This window comes from Hemiscyllium ocellatum, chromosome 9 (assembly GCF_020745735.1).
Source record: "Hemiscyllium ocellatum isolate sHemOce1 chromosome 9, sHemOce1.pat.X.cur, whole genome shotgun sequence".
Lineage (NCBI taxonomy): Eukaryota > Metazoa > Chordata > Chondrichthyes > Orectolobiformes > Hemiscylliidae > Hemiscyllium > Hemiscyllium ocellatum.
Genome location: NC_083409.1, coordinates 86,252,429 through 86,275,908, shown reverse-complemented (window position 1 = coordinate 86,275,908; position 23,480 = coordinate 86,252,429). Strand labels below are relative to the sequence as shown.

General features: G+C 40.2%; 1 protein-coding gene across 2 annotated transcripts in view; it reads left to right on the top strand.

Annotated features, from left to right (window-relative positions):
• rad54l (RAD54 like) overlaps nucleotides 1–23,480 on the top strand; it is a 42,804-nt gene that overhangs the window by 9,848 nt on the left and 9,476 nt on the right. The window contains exons 5-15 of one of the 2 annotated variants that reach the window (XM_060829901.1): nucleotides 1,611–1,746; nucleotides 3,603–3,672; nucleotides 5,433–5,721; nucleotides 6,694–6,818; nucleotides 12,552–12,702; nucleotides 12,965–13,091; nucleotides 13,613–13,687; nucleotides 14,572–14,711; nucleotides 15,429–15,539; nucleotides 17,323–17,446; nucleotides 21,098–21,176. In XM_060829901.1, coding sequence (XP_060685884.1) covers nucleotides 1,611–1,746; nucleotides 3,603–3,672; nucleotides 5,433–5,721; nucleotides 6,694–6,818; nucleotides 12,552–12,702; nucleotides 12,965–13,091; nucleotides 13,613–13,687; nucleotides 14,572–14,711; nucleotides 15,429–15,539; nucleotides 17,323–17,446; nucleotides 21,098–21,176 — 1,427 coding nt within the window. Of the gene's footprint in view, nucleotides 1–1,610; nucleotides 1,747–3,602; nucleotides 3,673–5,432; nucleotides 5,722–6,693; nucleotides 6,819–12,551; nucleotides 12,703–12,964; nucleotides 13,092–13,612; nucleotides 13,688–14,571; nucleotides 14,712–15,428; nucleotides 15,540–17,322; nucleotides 17,447–21,097; nucleotides 21,177–23,480 lie in introns of those variants that run through there. The other variant, XM_060829902.1, reaches the window with a different exon arrangement.

Sequence of the window (23,480 nt, the reverse complement as noted above, 5' to 3'; positions counted from 1 at the left end):
CTCTAAACTCTTGACCTTCTCACTCAGAGGCAAGAATTGAGCCACAGCATCTCTTAAGATCAATTCCTGAGTGTGAAATTTAGGAATTATTATAAATATAGGATGCAGCCTTGGATGTGTAAAATGACAAAATTGAGGTCAGGGAAGGGATGCAAAAACAAAGTGAGTGTTTTTGTTTTACTTTTTTTAATTGAGAGTTCGTTAAATAGTTGTTTAATGGGTAGGAGTGTTAAAATGGGTGGAGAAAAAAACAATAATGGAATTGCACTAGTTGGTCCCTGATGTGACAGTTTATGTTTGCTTACTAAAATGCCAATAAACAAGTTTATGGAGGTAAAGTGGTGGTCACTTAATTTGGAGCCTGTTTGGAAACCATGTATACAATGTCCGTCATTACACATGAGTAGTTTTAATTCAGGTTTTACCTGGGAATGTCAGTTGGAGATGCCTTATCAAGGTTAAAAAACAAGTGTATCATAACTTCTCCAAAACATGAATAAATGTGTGATGTTTGAGCATTCAGTGCTATATACACATGTACAGCTGAACAAATATATCAGTTTGACTAATATTTTCATCTCTAAGTTAGAAGATGGTGAGGGTTAAGATTGTTATTTAGTCAACTAATTCAATACAATAGTAAGGAATTACAGATTGTCAGAGGAGCTATCTTCTGGTCAGATATTGAACTGTGGTTCCATCTTTTGACGTTAAAGATCCCATGGCTGTATACAGAGAGGAACAGAAGTTACTCATCTGGTATCCTGGCCAACATTTAATTCTCAACAAACAACTGAATATCCATTTTATTCCTAGTCATGGAATGTTGTCAGCACAGAAAAGGCTAGTGTTTATATATGTAATGGTCACTGCATTCATCTTAAAGTACTGAACCCAGTAGTGGATGCTGGAAATTTGAAATAATATCTGATAATGCTGGAAATACTCAGAAGGTCAGAGAGCATCTATGGAGAGAAAAACAGAGAAAATCAACATATAGTGTGGAAACGGGCCATTAGGCCCAGTAAATCCATACTGACCCTCCGAAGATTATCCCACCCAGACCCATTCCCCTACCCTATTACTCTACATTTCCCCTGACTACCTAACCAACACATCCCTGAACACAATGGGCAATTTAGCATGGCCAATTTGCCTAACCTGCACATCTTTGGACCGTTGGAGGAAACCGGAGCACCCAGAGGAAACCTGTGCAGACACTGGGAGAATGTGCAAACTCCACGCAGACAGTTGCCCAAGGCTGGAATCGAACCTGAGTTACTAGTGCTGTGAGGTAGCAGTGCTAACCACTGAGTCGCCGTGCCACCCCCAAACATGATGTCACTTGACATGATGTCACTAAAACATGTTATTTTTCTAAAAGTTAATTATTAAGGAGTTGTTTGGTATTTTTCTGACAATCATCCACATTTCAACACTTTCAGGATTGTTTTGTTATTAACCATAATTTCGAGGTACGTGAAGGTTGAATTTGCTGGTTGTCATTGTTCAAAGATGTTAAAGTGTATGAAAGCTTTACTTTTTTCTGTGTCAGTGTTATGTAAAATTTGTATTTTTAACTAATTTTTGCATACATCGTCATATTTAAGGTTCACTTGGGCTGAAGGCATTGGGAATTAAGCGTGCAGGAGCCAGGCGATCTCTTCATGATCCATATGAAGAAGATGCTTTGGTACTTTATGAACCTCCTCCTCTGAGTGCACATGACCAACTAAAAGCTGACAAGTGAGTAACTTCATTCCTCTTTTGATAGAGAATTTAGGAGTGTGGCCATGTCCTGGTAATATCATCATCAACCTGATTGAGAATGCTTTGTGCAAGCAATCAACAATAGTGAGTAAAATGCGTGACAATTGATCCCTTTTCCTCAGTTTGACACATGGAACCTGTTAAATAGCTTATCTTCAAAATGTCTGATCTGTGGATCCATTCTCCAACTTGACATAAAAGCAAGGAGGGTGCAATATCTGTACACTTAACAGACTCCAAGAAGCAGCTGGTCACCAAAATTTTAGATGTCAGGATTATAATTGTGCCTTAAACTGTACAATTTAGTTTGGGCAGACTGTTTCCAAAGAAGCATATTGTATTCTCCATTTTGCTGATAAACGTTTTGGAATGTGTGAGAGAAACATTTTTTTAAAATCTGGTTTTGGCTAAGGAACGTTTTAAAAATTCTGTCACGAGTCAAGAGTTTTTTTTAAACCGCTACAATTAGTTTCTTATCCTAATTTTTCTCAATACTATTCGGTACAAATATTACAAATTTCACTGCTTATTTCCTTGAGAGAGGAGCCACTCTAATTCCAACTCTGCCTGTATGGTTGTTTAAGTCTGTCTAAGCCATGGGGTAAATAGCCATTTTCAAATATGGCAGACTATTCCAATCTGGAAATCCTGACAAAGTTCTTTAAATAACCCTGAAGACCAATGTTCAAACCTAATATTAAATTTTACAATTCTATAAAAAGTACCACAGCTTCCACAGTGTTAAGAAAGTCACAGAAACAGTCCTTTAAAAAGCTATCTAAAAAGAAATTAAGTAGCTTAACATTTGCATTTTAATGTTTTGTTGCTTTGGTCTCAAAGAGAAAAATAGAAGAATTACTCCTGTAAATATGTGTTGTCATTATTACAGCCTTATTCATCTTTTGTTAAATAAATTTGCTTAATATCTTGAAATAAAGCCAGATGTTATGATGTTTTACAGTTTCTGGAAAGTGAAAGTTTGTGGAAGTGCATTTTAGTGGCTAAAATAACTTAATGCAGACTTTCAGATATATTAAGACCAATGTTTTTAATTTTGAAGAAACTATTTTCAAAAGGGAGTCCTAATGTAAAATATGAAGTCTGAAACTGTTGAAGTTGTAATATTAAAAAAACCTAAAAATGTGTTGGAATTCACTACTGTTCATGGATTTAAAATTGTCACCATGTCAGCTGTATAAATGATGGTCTTTCTTCATAAAGGACTTTAACAGTAAGAATGAAAGTAGAGAAACCTCAGATAAGGACATTGGCCTTGTACCCAAAATCTGACTTAACATGATTGTACTGATTTTTTTAATTAAATAAGAATGGAAAGAGAGGATTCTAAACATATCAAATGAAACCTGATCATACAGATCTGGAGACGTGGTTCTGAAAATCTTTAATACAACAAATATATTTGAAGTATTGAGACAGTAAAAGAATTAAAATTGTCTTGCAGAGCCCTTCATACTGCTAATTTTAAACATGCAAATATCATTAAGAAAAATATATAAATAGTTACAAAAAATACAATAATGACGAGGGTCTGATAAGTAAGGAAGTCCCAGAGTGCAGCTGTCATTAGACAGAGGCAACTGGTGGTAGTTTTACCTGAGGTTCTCCCCATCTCAGGCGAAGGGAGGTGTTGAAAAGGTGAGACCTTCACGGTAACCTCGGTTGGTGTGGGAATTGAATTTGTGCTGTTGGTATCACTCTGCAACTTAAACCAGCCAGCTGAGCTTTTCTTCCAATATATTGAGTAACAATATCAAAATTGTGCAACATAATTACTGAAATTCTGTTATTGTGTTTTCTTCTGCTTTTGTCAGAGAGAAGCTACCAGTACACGTGGTGGTCGATCCTATCTTATCCTCTGTTTTAAGACCACATCAGAGAGAGGTGAGGCATGTTTTGATGTTAATGGCATTTGTGGATGACAAAATGTATTCTTTGAACTACCGTGCACATTAACATTAAATATTTCACTGCATAAATAAATGGACAAAACCTTAAATCGTGGGATACTGGCATCAATTAAGTCCATCTTTATATGGGAACATAAAGACTATGATTAGAACAGCCACATGACTGGATGATCCTGGAATCAAATATCAGGAATGGTCCTGGAATAAAACAGTGAGAATGGGGGCTTCGATTAAGCAGCAAGAGCAGGAAATTGTACTAGAGTGATGAGAGTGGAAGCTGAGATGCTCGACAGTGGCCACTTAATTTCCTGGAGGGCACTTCAGGCTGGCCTGGCCAGCCTTTATTGCCATCCCTAACTATCCAGTGTAATGAAAGATGTTCCCTTTGGTTCTTTGACTAGTGGGTGAGATCTCCATTGGCCCCATAAAATCAGGTCATTAATGTTACTTTGTGTTGAGAATCCAAGTTAAATGTTACGGTGTCTCAGATCTTTTGAAATGTCCTCCACTGCCATGAATCTGCCATGTGCTTGTAGCTTCACTGTACTGTCAGTTGTTGATATTCACTCTGTCAATAGGAAGTGTTCTCCTGCAAAGTGAAAATAAATTAACATGACTGGTCCAAACAGATTAGATTAGATTAGTTACAGTGTGGAAACAGGCCATTCGGCCCAACAAGTCCACACCTACCCACCGAAGCGCAACCCACTCACCTACATTAACCCATTCACCTAACATTAAGAGCAATTTAGCTTGGCCAATTCACCTGACCTGCACATTTTTGGACTGTGGGAGGAAACCGGAGCACCCAGAGGAAACCCACACAGACATGGGGAGAATGTACAAACTCCACGCAGTCAGTCAGTCGTCTGAGGCGGGAACTGAACCCGGGTCTCTGGCGCTGTGAGGCAGCAGTGCTAACCAATGTGCCACCGTGCTGCGCACAGTATTTTTTTTTTCACTTGTTCATGGGATGCTGATGTTGCTAATCAGGCCACCATTTATTGCCATCCCTAGCTAACTGGAGTCAAACACTGTGCTGAGGGTGTAGCGCCATTTGTAGGCCAGACCAGATACGAATGGCAGATTTCCTTCCCTACAGGTCATTAGTGAACCAGATAGGTTTTTACAACAATGCTAAGTGGTTACCAAGTTGTTGTTAGGCTAGCTTTTTGTTCCAAAATTTGTATTAAATTCAGATTTCAACATCTGCTGTGCTAGGATTTGAACCTATGCCTCCAGAACATTTGTCTGAAATTCTGGATTGTTAGTCGCATGACAACTACACCACATCCCTTAACATCTTACTATAACTTGATATAATCCATCCTATCAGCTACAGAGATTTGTTGGCATAGAGAGATGAAATGGGAAGTGGTTTGTGGGGGAGAGTCAATGAAAAGCAAAGTAAATCCTAAAAACAGCTGAATAAATCTGAAAATTCTACTCCCCTCAGGCTCTGTAACAAAAATGATCGGGGTGACCTGCTCCTGAATCTCTGGTGATGCAATTAACGACCTGACTATAAATGGGTCTATGGGCATAGAATGAAGTTGGCACTTTACAACGTTACAAAGACTAGGCCTTAACTCCATCCTCCATCAGTCAGCAGATTAAGATTTGGATTTGATTGAAACCATGAATGTAGACGTGTATCTTTTCACTTAGGATCCCAAAAATAATTTACTGCTTGTGGCTAGTGTAAAGTATTGTTAAACGATGTCTATCTTTCAGGGTGTGAAGTTCATGTGGGATTGTGTGACAGGTCGTCGTATTTCAAATGGCTTTGGCTGCATTATGGCAGATGAGATGGGACTGGGGAAGACATTACAGTGCATTTCCTTGATGTGGACGCTCTTGCGACAAAGCCCAGATGCCAAGCCGGAAATAGAGAAAGTCATTGTTGTGACTCCATCCAGTTTGGTGAAAAACTGGTATAATGAGGTTGAGAAGTGGCTGGGAGGAAGGTTACACGCATTGCCTATTGACGGAGGAACTAAGACAGAGATTGACCAGAAATTAGGTGGGTAAATTTATATTTTTTCTTTGTTGTTTGTCAAATTAGCTCAGCTTTATTTCTGGGTCAGGTTGTAATTTTGAACGGCGTATTGAATTAACTGGGGTTGGAGGACAGTCCTGAGGGTTTAGATTAGATTACTTACAGTGTGGAAACAAGGCCTTCAGCCCCACAAGTCCACACTGACCCGCCGAAGCGCATCACCCAGACTCATTCCCCTACATTTACCCCTTCACCTAATGCTATGGGCAATTTAGCGTGGCCAATTCACCGAACCTGTTCACCAATTCATTCTTGGACTGTGGGAGGAAACCGGAACACCCGGAGGAAACCCACGCTAACACGGGGAGATGTGCAAACTCCACACAGTCAGTCGCCTGAGGCGGGAATTGAACCCGGGTCTCTGGCGCTGTGAGGCAGCAGTGCTAACCACTGTGCCACCGTGCCGCCCATTAGGGTGTACTGTCTTTTAGGTGAAACGTTGAATCAAGATCCCCTCTATCCGTCAAGGTGGATTTGTTTTGAAAGCTTCAATGAGATGATGGTATTCCAGAAAGCAGCAAATATTTCCAGGTGGCTGGCCGGCATTTATTGGTTAATGAACAACTTTATTCACAGTAAGGATTTCCAGGCAAAAGGAAATGGTAATGAGGAATGAGGCCATGTATGCACACCAGAGTGAGGATTTTAAATTTGAGGTGCTGGCAAACTGGAGGCTGATGTAGGTGAGCAAGGTTGATGAGTAAGTGGAACTTGGTGTAAGATAGGATACAAACAGCAGGGCTTTAGATTAAGAATACAGTTTTCCTCAATTATGAGAAGTTTTAACGTGTAGCATCATACTGCAGGGAATTACTGATAAACCTCAAAGCTTCTGAATACTCAAAGTTGACATCTCCATTGTCATTTCCTGCTCTAGATAGCAATTGATATCCTGACTGACATCTCTTCATTGCCATCTTTTCTTTCTTTGCACAGCCACATTCATGAACCAGCATGGGTTACGAATTCCAACTCCAATCCTCATCATTTCTTATGAGACGTTCCGGCTACATGCTGATGTGCTCTGCAAGGGTTCTGTCGGCTTGGTCATTTGTGATGAGGTAGAATACCATATAACATAATTTAACTTTCCAGTTATTCTACTAAGTAAGTGCTGTTGTTTTTTGTGGAATCTGTCCAATTTGGGTCTGTTTGATGCTTGATCAGCAACATTAGCTTCTTAAATTCCTTGTAGTAACTGTGTCTCAATGTATGTATGTGACGGAATATACATAATTCACAGACTTACAAAACAAAAGGCAAGGTTATTTGACACAGTTGAATATGTCCCAGAGAGATGGATGATGACTAACGAAGGATTTGGATGAAGGGGGCAACGGTATGGTTGGTAAATTTGGTGATGACATCAAGATTGGGAGGAAAGTAAGTTGTTAAGAGGACCTAAGGAGTCCACTAAAGGATGTAGATGGATTAAGTGAGTTAGCAAAGATCAGGCAAATGGAATATTTTATGGGAAAATGTGACACTGTCCATTCAGCAGGAAGATTTTTCTTTAAAAAAGCATTATTATCTAAATAAGAAATTGCAGAACTCTGATTGCAGGGATGAAAATGTGTTGCTGGAAAAGCGCAGCAGGTCAGGCAGCATCCAAGGAACAGGAAATTTGACGTTTCGGGCATAAGCCCTTCATCAGGAATGAGGAAAGTGTGTCCAGCAGGCTAAGATAAAAGGTAGGGAGGAGGGACTTGGGGAAGGGGCGATGGAGATGCGATAGGTGGAAGGAGGTCAAGGTGAGGGTGATAGGCCGGAGTGGGGTGGGGGCGGAGAGGTCAGGAAGAAGATTGCAGGTTAGGAAGGCGGTGCTGAGTTCGAGGGATTCGACTGAGACAAAGTGGGAGGAGGGGAAATGAGGAAACTGGAGAAATCTGAGTTCATCCCTTGTGGTTGGAGGGTTCCCAGGCGGAAGATGAGGCACTCTTCCTCCAACCGTCGTGTTGTTATGTTCTGGCGATGGAGGAGTCCAAGGACCTGCATGTCCTTGGTGGAGTGGGAGGGGGAGTTAAAGTGTTGAGCCACAGGGTGGTTGGGTTGGTTGGTCCGGGCGTCCCAGAGGTGTTGTCTGAAACGTTCCGCAAGTACGCGGCCTGTCTCCCCAATATAGAGGAGGCCACATCGGGTGCAGCGGATGCAATAGATGTGTGTGGAGGTGCAGGTGAATTTGTGGCGGGTATGGAAGGATCCCTTGGGACCTTGGAGCGAAGTAAGAGGGGAGGTGTGTGCGCAAGTTTTGCATTTCTTGCGGTTGCAGGGGAAGGTGCCGGGAGTGGAGGTTGGGTTGGTGGGGGGTGTGGACCTGACGAGGGAGTCACGGAGGGAGTGGTCTTTTCAAAATGCTGATAGGGGAGGGGAGGGAAATATATCCCTGGTGATGGGGTCCGTTTGGAGGTGGCAGAAATGACGGCGGATGATACGCTGTATATGGAGGTTGGTGGGGTGGTAGGTGAGAACCAGTGGGGTTCAGTCCTGGTGGCAGTTGGAGGGGCGGGGCTCAAGGGCGGAGGAATGGGAAGTGAAGGAGATACAGTGGAGGGCATCGTCGATCACGTCTGGGGGGAGTCTGCGGTCCTTGAAGAAGGAGGCCATCTGGGCTGTACGGTATTGGAACTGGTCCTCCTGGGAGCAGATGCGGCGGAGATGAAGGAATTGGGAATATGGGATGGCGTTTTTACAGGGGCAGGGTGGGAGGAGGTGTAGTCTATGTAGCTGTAGGAGTCAGTCGGTTTATAGTAGATGTCTGTGTTGATTGCAGGGAAAATTGTATGCAAAATTGTGGAAATTATGCTTCAGTTATACAGGCCAGGGAGATCACATTTGGGCTACTGTATATGGTATTGATCTGTTTAGTTAGGGAAGGTTATAGATTCATTGGAAGCAGTTCAGGAAAGACTTACTTTACTCATATCTGGAATGGGTGATTTGTCTTCTGAAGACAGGTTGGATAGGCTAGCCTTGCATCTGCTAAGTTTAAAGTTGTAAGAGGCAGTGCTAATATTTAGGGTGGCTCAGTGGTTAGCACCGCACCTCACAGCGCCAGGGACCTGGGTTGGATTCCACCCTGGGATGATTGTCTGTGTGGAGTTTGCACATTCTTCTCATGTCTGTGTGGGTTTCCTCCCACAGTCCAAAGATGTTGAAGTGAAATGGATTGGCCATGCTATATTGCCCATAGTCTCCAGGGATGGGTGGGTTGGTTGGGTTAGCCATGGGAAATGCAGGGTTACAGCAATATGATAGGTGGTTGGGTCTGTGTGGGCTGCTCTTCAGGGGTTGAATGGCCTGCTTCCATACTGTCAGGATTCTATGATTAATTATTGTAAAAGGCAAGTCCAAGATGGCCCCCACCCCACTCCGGCCTATCACCCTCACCTTGACCTCCTTCCACCTATCCCACCTCCATCGCCCCTCCCCCTAGTCCCTCCTCCCTACCTTTTATCTCAGCCGGCTTGGCTCTCTCTCTCTTATTCCTGATGAAGGGCTTATGCTCGAAACGTCGAATTCTCTATTCCTGAGATGCTGCCTAACCTGCTGTGCTTTGACCAGCAACACATTTGCAGCAAGATGGTGGTGGGGCAGGATACAAAATGGTCAGGCTCCAGGGCCAGTCCGCTCCAGCTTACCTGGCCAGCAACATTCTCTTTTTTAAAAAGAATTTCACTTACCTTTTGTATCAAATTCAGTTATATTTCTTTGCTGTGGTGAAGGAGGGGTGTTGTGAGGACCTGCTGTGGCAGTGGTTCGGGCCCCATTTCCTTGTGGCCCTGGCAGCCACGGCTTGAACAACGGCTTCAGCCTCCCCTGTGAAGGCAGCGTTGTGATTGCATTTCCTCAGGTATTTGGACAGTCGGTTGGACAGTCCGGTCCTTCCTCCTTGTGACTTCATCCCGTAACCACTTCAGAAACCCAGGAGCCAGGAAGGGAACAAAAAAAAATGAACTTTGTCTTGACTTTCTCCCAGTTACTTATTTTTATCATTTCTGTAATTGGCACCGGACTTTGGTAACTTATACAATTTTCACTGTATTTTCATAAATACAGGTGACAGTAAATAACTATATACATCAATAATACATGTGGTCTGCAGACAAAACTGGGAGAAATGAACCACCAGGACCAGTTAAAAAAGAACAAATATTCCTCCCCCACCAAGAACGTGGGACAGACATTTTGAAAGATACGGTTCCTGTAATCACAGGCTGCTACTGGTGGTGAACTGTCTGGTGAAACTTTCAGGGGGAGCAAATCTGCCAAGGTGGGAAGTACGTCTGTCAGATGAGCTGAGGGCAGGCAAGAGTGAGCCTGCTAGTGATGATGTAGTAAGCCTAGTGGGTGAGACCATGTGGAGTGTAGACAATTTGCTGGGTGGGGCCAGTACAAACAAGAGTCTGCTGGGTGAGGGAAAAGGGATGGGGTAGAAGTGAATGGCTGTAAAGGGGAGGGAGGAGAAGTGAGTGGTTCCAAAGGAAGAGGGAAGGGCGATGCCAAGGGGAGCCTGACTATCAGGGAGCTAGGAAAACTTGATGCACTTTATTGTGCTTTTTATAAAGTCATTAAAAATAACCGTCACTAACTTATGACTGTTGTCTTGTGCCACTTCAAATACCGTGTCCAGGAAATTTTTAGCTTTCCTTGTCTTTTATGTCTTTATGTTTAATGGAAGCTTGAAGATATTGATGAATTTGGCTTCTGTGAATCCAAAAAGGCCATTTGTCAACATAAATTCAGAAGATAGTCAAGGGACGTTGGTAGTGGGAAATACTTTGATTCCTGTTAAGAGGTGACTAAGGTTGAAATGAAAGGATGTTTCCTCCTCTGGAAGAATCTAAAAGTAAGGGTCAGTGTTTGTGTGCTCTACAAAATGAGAATTGTTCATTTAAGCCAAGAGAATTGGTTTTTTTTCAGGAAGTTCATGAATTTTTGGAACATTTCCTCAAACTCATGAAGGTTAGCACTGCTGCCTCACATTGCCAGGGACCCAGGTTCGATTCCAGCTTCAAGCAACTGTGTGTTTTTTTTTGCTTCCAAGTGCTCCAGTTTCCTGGCCATACTAAATTGCACATAGTGTTCAGGACTGCGTAGGTTAGATGCATTAGTCAGGTGTAAATGTAGAGTATTAGAGTGGGGGAATGGGTCTGGGTGGGATAATCTTCGGAGGGTGAACTGGTTGGGCCTAACAACCGGTTTCCATACTGTAGGGATTCTATGAGAAGGTAGTGGAAGCAGAGGTCGATAGATATTTGATCTTATTGAATGGTGGAGTGGGCTCCAAACACCAAGTGGTCTATGCCTGCTTCTAATTCCTATGTTTGTAATTTATCACAAATTAACAATCATGACCTGTTGTTGCATCAGGTTTTAAATGATCAAGCTATGTCAGGGGTTTTTGTTCCCATTACTGTGTGTACTTTCCCATATTGATGAATTTTTGAATGTGTAACATTTCCTGGTCTTCAGCCTAATATTACTAGGTTGTTCCCATATCGTCTACTCCAACTTGGGTAAAATTCAAGTAATTTTCTGGGTTAAAATGTACTCTACCTTCAACAGTTCTATATGCCTCTAGAACTTCACTTTGAGGTATATTTTCTATATTGTTTGCAAAGAAACAGATTTTCTATATTGATTGCAAATAAATGTAGATTTTCTATGTTGCAGAAGGTGGCTGGTTGACCTATTGAGTCTCTAACAACTGAAAATTGCTTACTTAGCCTAATCCCAATTTCTAGCTCTTAGCATGCAGCCCAAATACACTGTTTTTAATTCAATCTTTTTTAAAACATATGAAAAATTTATGCCTCTATCATTCTTTCTGACAGTAGGTTTCAGACTCCCACTGTTCAGCTGAAAACATTCTTCTTAACTTTCTTCTATCAATTACTTTAAATCTCTGTCATTTCCTCAGTGGGCTCTGTGTTAATAGCTGGCTCTTCCTTTCAACTATTCCTGGGCCCCTTAACATTCTGTAACATTAATTAAATCTTTTTGTTCTAGGGATATTGTTTAAACAGCACTTATTCAAGTTCTACATCCAGCTGAGAAATTCAGAGACATCACATGCAACTTATTATTCAGTCATGTTATGTGCTCTGTATTGGTTTCTATTTAGATTAGATTACTTACAGTGTGGAAACAGGTCCTTCGGCCCAACAAATCCACATCAACCCACAACCCACCCAGACCCATTCCCCTACATTTACCCCTGCTCCTAACGCTAGGGCCAATTCACCTGACCTGCACATTTTTGGACTGTGGGAGGAAATCAGAGCACCCGGAGGCAATCCACGCAGACACAGGGAGAATGCGCAAACTCCACACAGTTGGTCACCTGAGGTGGGAATTGAACCTGGGTCTCTTGCGCTGCGAGGCAGCAATGCTAACCACTGTTCCACTGTGCCGCCCACATTTAGTGTGCAGCAAAGCTGATGTTTCATTAAGGTTTGGTTTGCTGTGGGTTGTGTGCATGTGGTTTGATAGATTTTGAAAGCTGTGTGCTCATAGCAGAAGTGCAGATATTTGAGAATAGATTGCAAAATGATGAAGATATCCAAAATATTGTTATATTTTGCTATACGTATGATTCGTTGACCGTGAGAAATACGTTTGGCAACTGTTTGGGTGCACTGTAAGCTCTGTGCCTTGCTAAAATTAAATATTTCATTTGATAAGTATTAAATTATTCTATACTTTTGCAAATTCTAAAAAGTAAAAACATGTTAAAGCCTCATAGAAATGTATAAGTGAAAACCTAGCCCAGGTTACTTTTATTCACATCACAGGGCCACAGGTTGAAGAATTCAGACAACCTGACCTACCAGGCTCTGAACGATCTAAAAGCTAAACGACGTATATTGATCTCAGGAACTCCAATTCAGAATGACCTCCTGGAGTACTTCAGTCTTGTACATTTTATTAATGCAGGAATACTCGGTATGTATTTGTTTCCATTGTATGATTTGCACAGACCTGATTCAATTGAAATTAGACCTTTAGACTTCCGTTAGTATTTTGCATAGCTGCAAAGTTCAGTCTGTGATTGGTTTGCTGGCTCACTGTGTAACTGAATGGTAGATTTCTGTATGATTCCACATGAGATACATTAAAGATTGCAAAATTAATCTGATACCTGCAAATTCACCACATTGCAAGTTAATTCCAAAGCTAGTTAACAATTGTCTGAACCTTTCTTAAGGAACTGCACAGGAATTTAAAAAGCGATTTGAATTGCCTATCTTGAAAGGCCGGGATGCAGATGCAAGTGACAGTGAAAGACAGCATGGAGAGGAGAAACTAAAGGAGCTGATCAGCATTGTAAATAGGTAAGGGAACAGATATGTGAGCAAATAATGATTTGGCAAGTGAATTACTGATGTTATGTCAGGGTAACTTGTAAATGTTTGTTTGTATTTGTTCTTGTGATGTGAGTGATACTGGCAAAGTCATATTTATATCTTATCCTGTGTTGTTTGAGAAGAAGATAGTGGGTAAGTTGCAGTTCATCCATTGTTCATTTTACAATGGCATTAGAGAGTTCCTTCATTTTATTTCTGACAATGAAGTGATGACATCAAATATCTTGCAAAGGAATTTGGAATTAATCGTGTTCCCACGATTTGTTTAGTGATAGATATTACAGAGGAAATAGATTCTCAAGTCTATGGGTATGAAATATGTTCAAATGTGTCTTTTTCATGCTTTTAAAAATTCCTTCCTCATTTTCTTGCTAATACATATGTGTGGTCTCAGTTAATAGGTTAAATCTGGGTTAACAAACTGTGTCTTAATTTGGATATGCACTGTTTGAATGTTTTCTGACTTATTGCACAAATACACATTTTAGGTGTTTAATTCGAAGAACATCGGATATTCTTTCCAAATACCTGCCAGTGAAGATTGAGCAGATTGTCTGTTGCAGGTAATTTCTCAAATTTAATTTTTCATATATTTAGTTATAATATGCTTAATCAAAATCCCTTTGTGCAAAAACAGTTGACCTACTTGTATCAGTTTAAGTTCTTCACATTCACTCAGCATGTCTGAACCAGGCCAAAGAATATTCCATAGCTTTGACAAACCAGTAAGTAGCCAAGTGAAAAGAGGGTGTTTTGCAGTGACACACAGTAGTATTAGACTCCTTCTGCATGCAGTTTAAGTCAGTGAATCCAAGCAAGATGGACTGGTTTCGGAGATACACAACAAAGATTCACAAGGGCAATTCTGCAGCTGAGAGAGTTAAATTGTGAAGCTAGTTTGCATAAGCATGATTTGTAATCCTTTGTGTTTAGAAGATGAAAGTGGTCCAATCAAGATTTCTAAAATAATTCGGGGATTTAATAGAGTAGGCACAGAGAACTTTATTTCCCTAATTTTTGGGATGGGTGTTCAAAAGTAAAAAGGAATAATCTTATGTTGAGCATCGTCATAGAAATTAGTGCACTATAACAGGTACAGCTGTTCCAATCCAGTTTTTTTTTAAACCTGCTGAATAACCTCTCTTTTGTGAATATCAAGGGAATGTTTCTATGAAAGAGAGGTTAAAATTAATTTGAGGAAGCTCAACTCTGCATGTATAACTCAATGTGCTCATTAAGAAGCCTTTTGCTGTAAGAATTGTAATTTGACAATTAAAATATATTTATTTTCCTCTTAAGAAGATAGCTGCTTCAGTCATTGGAGTCTGTTTTCTTTGGGACATCCTTGCCTCCAAGGGGAAAGTGTAAAAATAATTGAGTGAATCTGCATGTCTCCTGCCACATGTCCTTCAATAACTTAAATTAAACATTTTCCTGTATTCTTCAGACTCACGCCTCTGCAGTCAGAGTTGTACAAGCTGTTCCTAAAACAAGCCAAACCAGCAATAGAAATGGAACAAGCTCACAGTGGGAAGATGAGCGTCTCCTCTCTATCTTCAATTACTTCACTAAAGAAGCTTTGTAACCGTGAGCAGAAAAATTATTGGATTTTGATTAATTGTATTTCTGTTTGAATGTCTGAAAATGTTAGATTTCTGCAGTATAATTATTATGTTTCAGTTAATTGACACTTTACTAATGTATGTCTTTAGATCAATTTGCTTTTAATGAAAAGCAAAGTTTAAAAAAGATGGTTCAAACCAACTAGGTTAGCAAGGCAGTCAGTGAAAAAGGCACCATTTTGGCTTTGAGTTCCTTCGCGAGAATGAAATACATGAAGGAATTATACAAAGATTTTGGTTTCAACATGAGGTGCAGGCAAGGAGAGTGGGAAAGGGTAATAGCTTAACATGAATGAGGATTCAAGACAGCACTGAACATTTGTCGTAGAACACAGTCATTGTAGCATCAGAGAAATAAAGAACATCCATCACTGAATTTGCTACTTTTGTGTGCACCAAGGTCCTGCTTGACTGTTTGCAGATACAACGCTCCTAAAGTTGCTGGGCTAGACTGATGGCAATAAGCTTGCTGGACATTTCTATAATGTCCTGGAAGTAGTTTACCTCTGATAGTGAATGTCAAAAAGTAGAAATGAAGATTTGAAAAGTAAAATTGTACAGAAATAAGGATGCAACGTGGTCACACCTTAAAGGATGAAAATAACTAATGAGTAATTATTTTCAAGTGAGGAAGACTGCCACTTCTGTTTTTTGCTAATACTCTATTGTCATTTTGGCCTAGACCCAACATTGATCTATGAAAAATGTGTGGAAGGTGAGGAAGGATTTCAGGGAGCACTCAATCTCTTTCCATCAGGATATAGCACAAAATCTGTGGAGCCTCAGTTGTCTGGTAAATCTTTAAGTCTAAATCTGACTAAGTATTTTTTCACGCTATGATCTGTATGTCCTTGTTTAATATGATCTGTTTGAACTGCTTGTAAACTAAGCTTTTCACTGTATTTAAGTGCACGTGACAATAAATAAATCAAATCAGATTTTAAGCTTGGAGAAAATCCTTTCTTAACTCAGAAACTGGAAGAGATGTCCGATTTCTTTAGTAGCATCTAATTTAAATAAGTTTCAAGAATTTGCTTTGTGTAAAGATTGCCATTCCTAATAATTGTCCAGTTACTTTGCTGTAAAGCTTGCATGTTGAGGATCAATTAAGGATATGAATTGGCTTGATAGTTGGGCCCCAATGATTGAATGGATTGATAACCGTTTTGTCTAGAAGAAAGGTGACCTGGGCAAGATGCTTTCAGCTGTTCTGAGTGCATAGAGTCTCTCTGAAATATCCTGCATATTTCTTCCATTGTCCTCCTTGGAATGTCCTGAATTCACCAGTTTTATAAAGGAACATGTTTAGAAGCAAACTAATAGGAACTTGGCCAAGAACTTACGAGCCTGGTACAAGCCTGGCATTAAAAATTGTTTCTTCATTTGACAAAAATGTTTGATGATGAATGTTTGTTGTGGATTCTTCAGTGCAATTGTGTATCCCAAAGTACTGCAGGTTAATGATATAATCACCCGTTTGGAAATAAACTACTTAAAAATACATTATTTCCTGGTGAGAACAGGTCAGTGCAGAATAATTAGAATATTTTTCCCTCTGATCAGTTTTCTTGGATTAGTGTTATTGGGATGATGATCATCATCATCTGTCTTAATAAAGGCTCAAGAATTCATGTATCTAATCTTCTCCTATTTTCATACTCTTCACCTGAGTTTTTTTTTTAATTCAAATATTTAGCTAATTCCCTTTTTCAGTGCTTGACTACTTCAGTGGCCAGAAAGGCCATGGGACTTGAAACATTAACTCCTATTTGCACTTGACAGATGCTACCTGACCTGCTGAATTTCTCCCGCAATGTCTGTTTTTGTTTCAGTAACCATACAGGGAATTCATACTGTAGTGACCCCTTTGACAAAAGCCCTCTTAATTCTGATTTTCACACTTTTAATAGTGATCCTGAATATATCTTCCTTCTGTTACTGATTCAGTACTTAGTAGAAGTGATCTATGTTTATTCTCCTAAACTTTTCACATACTGTGAGCATAGCAACTTTTCCACCCCAACTGATATTGGGGTTAGGTCCAGCTGTAGCAAGAATCCCAAATAAATATTCATTTGGAAACATTTTTGTCTAAAGTAAAAATGGTGCTCCTTTAGAAAGGCTGACTTTGCTATGGTAAAACTTTATTTTTTGCACCATTTCAGCCATTGAACGCTGTTGTTTACCCACTTGCACTGCTACACTGTACTGAATGCTGTACCAGCCTGCAGTACATTCAGGAAAAGTGGATGCACAAGTAGTGGATTCCGGGTGGAATTTTTAACGATATTCTATTTCTGAATAAACAAAACATGACCTGCACCTTTCCCTTGGGAATTTCCTATAACTATTTTCAGAAAAAAAACCCTGAATTAACTAGATTCCACCTATTTTTCTGCCCAAACTCTCCCTGGGTTACTCCCCCATGTGTAAATCTGACTTGAGGAAAATCTGGGGCCAGATAAGCATGTATAGTATATGGATTACTTTATTTTAGTAATTAATCCATAGAATGGAAAGTATGCTTCTAATAAAATGATGTCAATTTTTCTGTGTTTTCTCGTTTCTCGTTTCAGGCAAGATGCTCACCCTTGATTATATTTTGGCCATGACTCGAAGTACTAGCTCTGATAAAGTGGTGCTAGTATCAAACTACACCCAGACTCTTGATTTGTTTGAGAAGCTCTGCAGAGACAGGAGGTAGGTTGTACAACATTGCAAATATCCTACGTAGCTGATGTATTGAAGCACTTTCCATCTCTTGTGTATTGTGGATAAGAGAGGAACTTTCAAGTTTTAACCAAATCCTAGAACATTAGTCCAATTATTCTGAAAAAAAAAAGCTCCTGGAATTTAGTCAGTTGACTTAGCTGAAAATGATGATTTCTGTGATTGCAAATGGTTCTTGAAACCACAGATTTCAGATTCAGAGGTGAGTTTGTTCAATTCTGCTTCCTCTCTCATACTACAAGATCATATCAAAAAATCACTTTGGTGTTTGTAATGTCAATCTTTGGACTTTTGAGTGCTGATCCCAAATTTGGTTGCCTGAATTCTAATCCTATTCACTTTACAAACTCCCTAACCTATGTTGCTGAACCAGTTCAGCAATGCAGATTAATTTAAAGATTTTGACCCTTGTTTTCCAATCCATTCACAGCCTCTCTGCTGCCTCATGCTGTAACCTTCACAAGCCCTATAATTTTGGCAGCTGTGCATCTTATTGTCCAGACCTTAATCTCTAGAGTTTGTTCTCTCGCTCTCTTGCTGTCACAGAACATTACAGCGCAGTACAGGCCCTTCCACCCTCAATGGTTTCACAGTACAGTGTAACAATCTAAAGCCCATCTAACCTACACTATTCCATTATCATCCATATGTTTATCCAATTACCATTTAAATGCCCTTAATGTTGGTGAGTCCACTACTATTGCAGGTAGGGCATTCCATTCCCTTACTACTCTCTAGTAAAGGTCCTACCTCTGACATCTGTCCTATATGTATCACCCCTCAATTTAAAGCTATGTGCCCTTTTGCTAGCCATCTCTGTCCATCCTGTCTAATCCTCTGATCGTCTGTGTGTCTCTAATAAATCACTTCTTAACCTTCTTCTCTCTAAAGAAAACAGCCTCAAGTCCTCAGCCTTTCCTCATAAGACCTTTCCTCCATACGAAGCAACATTCTGGTAAATCTCCTCTGCATCATTTCCAATGCTTCCACATCTTTCCTATAATGCAGCAACCAGAGCTGTATGCAATACTCCAAGTGCAGCCGCACCGGAGTTTTATACAGCTGCAACATGACCTCATGACTCAGAAACTCAATCCCTCTACCAATAAAAGTTAACGCACCGTATGCCGTCTTAACAACCCAATCAACACTGGGTGGCGACTATCGGGGATCTAAGCACGTGGACACAGATCTCTCTGGTCATCCACACTACCAAGAATCTTACCATTAGCCTAGTACTCTGTATTCCTATTACTCCTTTTCCATATTAAACTCCATTTGCCACCTCTCAATCCTGCTCTGCAGCTTATCTATATCCCTTTGTAATCTGTGACATTCTTCTGTACTGTCCACAACTCCACTGACTTTCGTGTTATCCGCAAATTTACTGACCCATCCTTCTACGCCCTCATCCAGGTCACTTATAAAAATGACAAACAGCACTGGCCTCAAAACAGATCCTTGCGATACACCATTAGTAACTCAACTCCAGCATGAACTTTTCCTATCAGCCACCACCCTCTGTCATCTTATAGCTAACCAACTTCGATCCAAACCGCTAAATAACCCTCAATCCCATGCCTCTGTATTTTCTGCAATAGCCTACTGTGAAGAACCTTATAAAATGCTTTACTGTCGCTCTCCCTCTCTTGCTGTTTCTGTATCCAAAGGCACAATTATGTTACCAAGTATGACATGCAACTATTTACATTCTAATACAAGCTACAAGGGATTCAATAAGGTTAAATACCACGGCAGGAGGTTTTGGTCTGAGAACTGAATGGACCCCCTATTACTTTGGCAGGAAGACCTTAGATGGTATTTTTCCATTGCATCAAAGCAACAGTTGGCCCTAGCTTTAGTGCAGCCCTCAGCATGTAGTCCTAGACCTTAGAATGTGCCAGTCTGCAACACTTGATCAAGGTATTTTCTTCGTATTGGAAAATCGATAGGTTTGGGCAGACCAAAGGATGTCTTCTGCCTGGCACAGTCAATGTCTGTCTTGGTGTGCGTCATGTGGTTTGCCCCAAGAAGCTCCAACAAAAACCACTGCATCTCTGTCCAGACCTTGCAAAGGCGCGTTCTAGAAGGAGATGCATGACAGTCTGTTTCCCCGCTGCCGTTTTGAAGGTAGTGTGCAGTGGTGGAGAGAATCTGGGCATACACGAAGGATTAGAGGAGTAGTGCACTTCTCACCATCTGCCAAGCTACATCGTGGTGCTTGTTGGAAAGTTCCGGTGATGAGGTGTTCTGCCAAATGACTTTGACCGTCTGCTTTTCCCACAGGGTCTCGAGTACATTAGTGCTACTGCTGCCTGATAGATTGGGGTCAAAGATGTTTCCTTTGCTAATTTTCCCACCAGGGACAGTTGATATAGAATGATTCAATTTCTTGGAGTGTTCCATGGCAACGAGACCAGGCCCACCCAATCCCTAATCCCAACCCTATCACATCAGGTCAGGTAGAACCTCAGTATGTAGTGACAGTTAGTGTTTGTGTATTGAAGGTTTATGCACAGCTTGATGCAGTTGCACACAAAGGCAGCCATCAGGTTGAAACTGTGCAAAGGACTACAAAGTGCAAATTGTTTCCTCATTTATGGCAATGATAGGATTTGGATTTATAATTTTAAAATAAAATTCTGACAAAAATGGGAAAGTGAGAAGAAAAGGGGACAAGTAGGAGTTTTTTAAATAAAACTGGAGAAAATACTGTTTCTTGTGGTAATTTAAAGGTAATATTACTATGATGAAGATTCTGAGGGGTTTTGACACGGTGGATTCAACTATTTCTCTAATCAACCTGTTCAGAGATGTTATTGCACCCTTCTAGAGCAGGTATGACTTGAGCCCAGGTCTCCTGGTTCAGAAGTAGAGACCCTACCACTGCACACAAGAGGGCCAAAGGAGAATCGTTTTTTTTTAGTGTTTGAGTATTTGGAATTTCCTTCCTCAAAGGGCAGTGGAAGAAGAGTCCTTGAGTAGTTTTAAGGCAGAGATAGACTCCTGTTTGCCAAGGCGGTGAAGGGTTATCATAGTACCAGAAATGTGAAGTAACCTGATCGGCCATAACCTTATTGAATGGTTGAGCAGGTTCTGTGGCACCCAGAAGCCTACTCCTGCTCCTAAGTTGTGTGTTTGTACATATTGCTCTGTTACGTGAGTAAGAGGATTTGATTCAGCATGGAGTATTTGAGCTGAAACCTTCATGGGAGATTGAGGGATATTAAAGTTGCCAACAGTCTGAGGATTACAGTGAAACAATCTATTTTGAGTGGCAAGGCAATAAAAGCAAACAAGTAATAATGGAGATTGTGATGCAGAATCTAAAGTTGTGTGGGTAACATGATATATTGTTACTAGATTACAGCTTTAGTGACAGTGACATTATATATTATACAATGTGTGTTATAAAAAGAAAAATGAGACTGAGAGTATCCCTTTGGTTTATGTCTGTTTTAGGAAAGCTGTTTTTATTTGCTATTGTTTTACAGATCACATTACAGATGTGTGTTAATACTGTAACTGAATGAGCGGTTGAATGTTTTTGTTGTTCAGTATGGTTTTTTTTGTTTCTTTCTGAGCCATGTATAACTTTTCAATGTGTTTTCCTTCTGTCAGATACCTGTATGTTCGATTGGACGGTACCATGACAGTGAAAAAAAGGGCTAAAATTGTGGAACGTTTTAATAATCCCACAGTAAGTAACAGCACCGTCTTTTTGCAACATTTTATTGACCCTAGGTAATTGCTGATTCCTTTGCGTGGAGCTAATGCCCATACAACTTTAAATTGAAAGCAATGTGGTAGTAACAAAGTATGGAGTTGCTTTATCTAGATACAGATTTTTGAGAGAAGATGGTGAAGTATCTATCCATTGACACTTAGTAAGCCTCTGATAACAATACTTGATGCTAAATAAATATTAAGCTAACCTACATCCTGTTTCAGGCTGGTGTGGTATTAGAGATTCTGTATTTTCAAGAGATCAAGTTCCTTTATAAGGAAATGTTCACATTAGTAAAATGGAGCTGTGGTTAAAAGTATTCATGTCATTAACATTAGTTCAAGGTCAGCCAATTCTTGTGACATCCTTACCACATTGCCTCAGTGAGATGTTGGGTGCTAGCTAGTTTTCTTTGCAATGAAATTTTCCTTATTACAAAAATTAAGTCGTGATATTTTGAATACGTTTTAGTAAGAATAAGCTTTTTTTAAAGTGAGGCAACTATTGCAGACATGTGATAGATTATCTAGTTAAATTTCCTAAATAATTTATCATAGGATTCTTAAACGCTACTATGCTGAAAAGTTTGGAGAGTCTGAATCAGTGCTCTTATTTGAAATGTTGCTATTAATGTTATGGTATTCATTCTTCCTCATTTTCTAGACTGACTCTTTATTTCTAATTCAACTGCCCACAATTCTGTTCCCACACATCATTCCAAACTGCAGGAAAATGAGTGAGGGGAACAAATGTTACAGTGATAAATTAGAAATATTTATAGCTTTTTGTTTATATTTTCATGGGATCTGAACATCAGTTGGCAAAGCCAGCATTTATTTCCCATCTCTAATTGCCCTTGAGAATTTGCTGGTGAACGCTTTCCTTGCACTGTTGCAGTTCATGTGATATATACCATCGGTGTGGTATGATGCGACTGAGAAGTGTGCCAAGCTATTTCGGAGGACAGTTAAAAGTTACCCATACTCTAGTGGGTCTGGAGTCACATGCAGGCCAGACTGGGCAAGGATGAGAGTGTTCCTGCCCTGCCAGTCATTCATGAATGAGATGAATTAATATGACAATCCAGTGCTTTTATGATAATTATTAATGAGACTCTTATTTTATTTCAGGCTGATTTAGATAATCAAATTTAAGTTTCCCCCAGCTGCCTTTGCGGAATTTGATTTCTTGTCTCCAAACAATTACTGCTGTAACTATGCTACCATTCCACTCATTGTAGAAATGGGAGGAGAAATAAGACATGAAAATAAACACTAATAAAGGAAAAAAAGGTTGGAGAGCTAGAATCTCAGTGAAGGAAAATTTTAAATATCTTGCATTTATATAGCACTTTTTCACATCCTTAATGTACTCCACAGCCATGAATTGTTTTTGAAGTTCGTTTTTTTTTAATATAGTCAAATATGGCAGTCAGTTTGTTCACTGTTAAGTTCCTCAAGCCACAAATGAGTTGAATAAAAAATTGATTTTCCTTGGTTAAGGTCTAACAGTTGGACAGAAAACCTGAAAACTCCCCAGTTGTTTGAATCTTTCTAGTGGATTGTTTATATCCATCACATATCGTCTAATAGAAAACTTTTAGGTTTAGATTCCCTACAATGTGGAAACAGGCCCTTCGGCCCAACAGGTTCACACCAACCCTCCAAAGAGCAACCCACCCAGACCCATTTCCCTCTGTCTAATGCACCTAACACTATGGGTAATTTAGCATGGTCAATTCACCTGACCTGCACATCTTTGAACTGTGGGAGGAAACCCACGCAGACACGGGGAGAATGTGCAAACTCCACACAGACAATTGCCCGAGGCTGGAAATGAACCTGGGACCCGGTACTGTGAGGCAGCAGTGCTAACCACTGAGCCACCGTGCCGCCCCTCGGCATTTCTGACAATGTAGTTACATACGTGGAATACACAACACAGAAAGGGAGCATTAGCTCCAGTCATTCCATGCCATAGTTTGTATTCCAATTATTCTTCCTTCCATTGTTCACCATCTAACTTTAACAACATAATCCTCTCTCTGTTTCTCTCTTATATGCTTAGCTGGTTTCCCCTTAAATTCAGCATCTGTGTTGTGAAGTTCCATATTCTCACCACCTTTGGGTAAAAACATTTCTTCTGAATTTACTCTTGAATTTCTTGATGATTGTCTTATGTTGAAGGCAATGGAAGTGCTGTCTGTATGTCCTCTACCACAACCTTTCATAATTGTAAACCTTTATATTCAGTAACTCCTCAGCTTTTTATCACCTT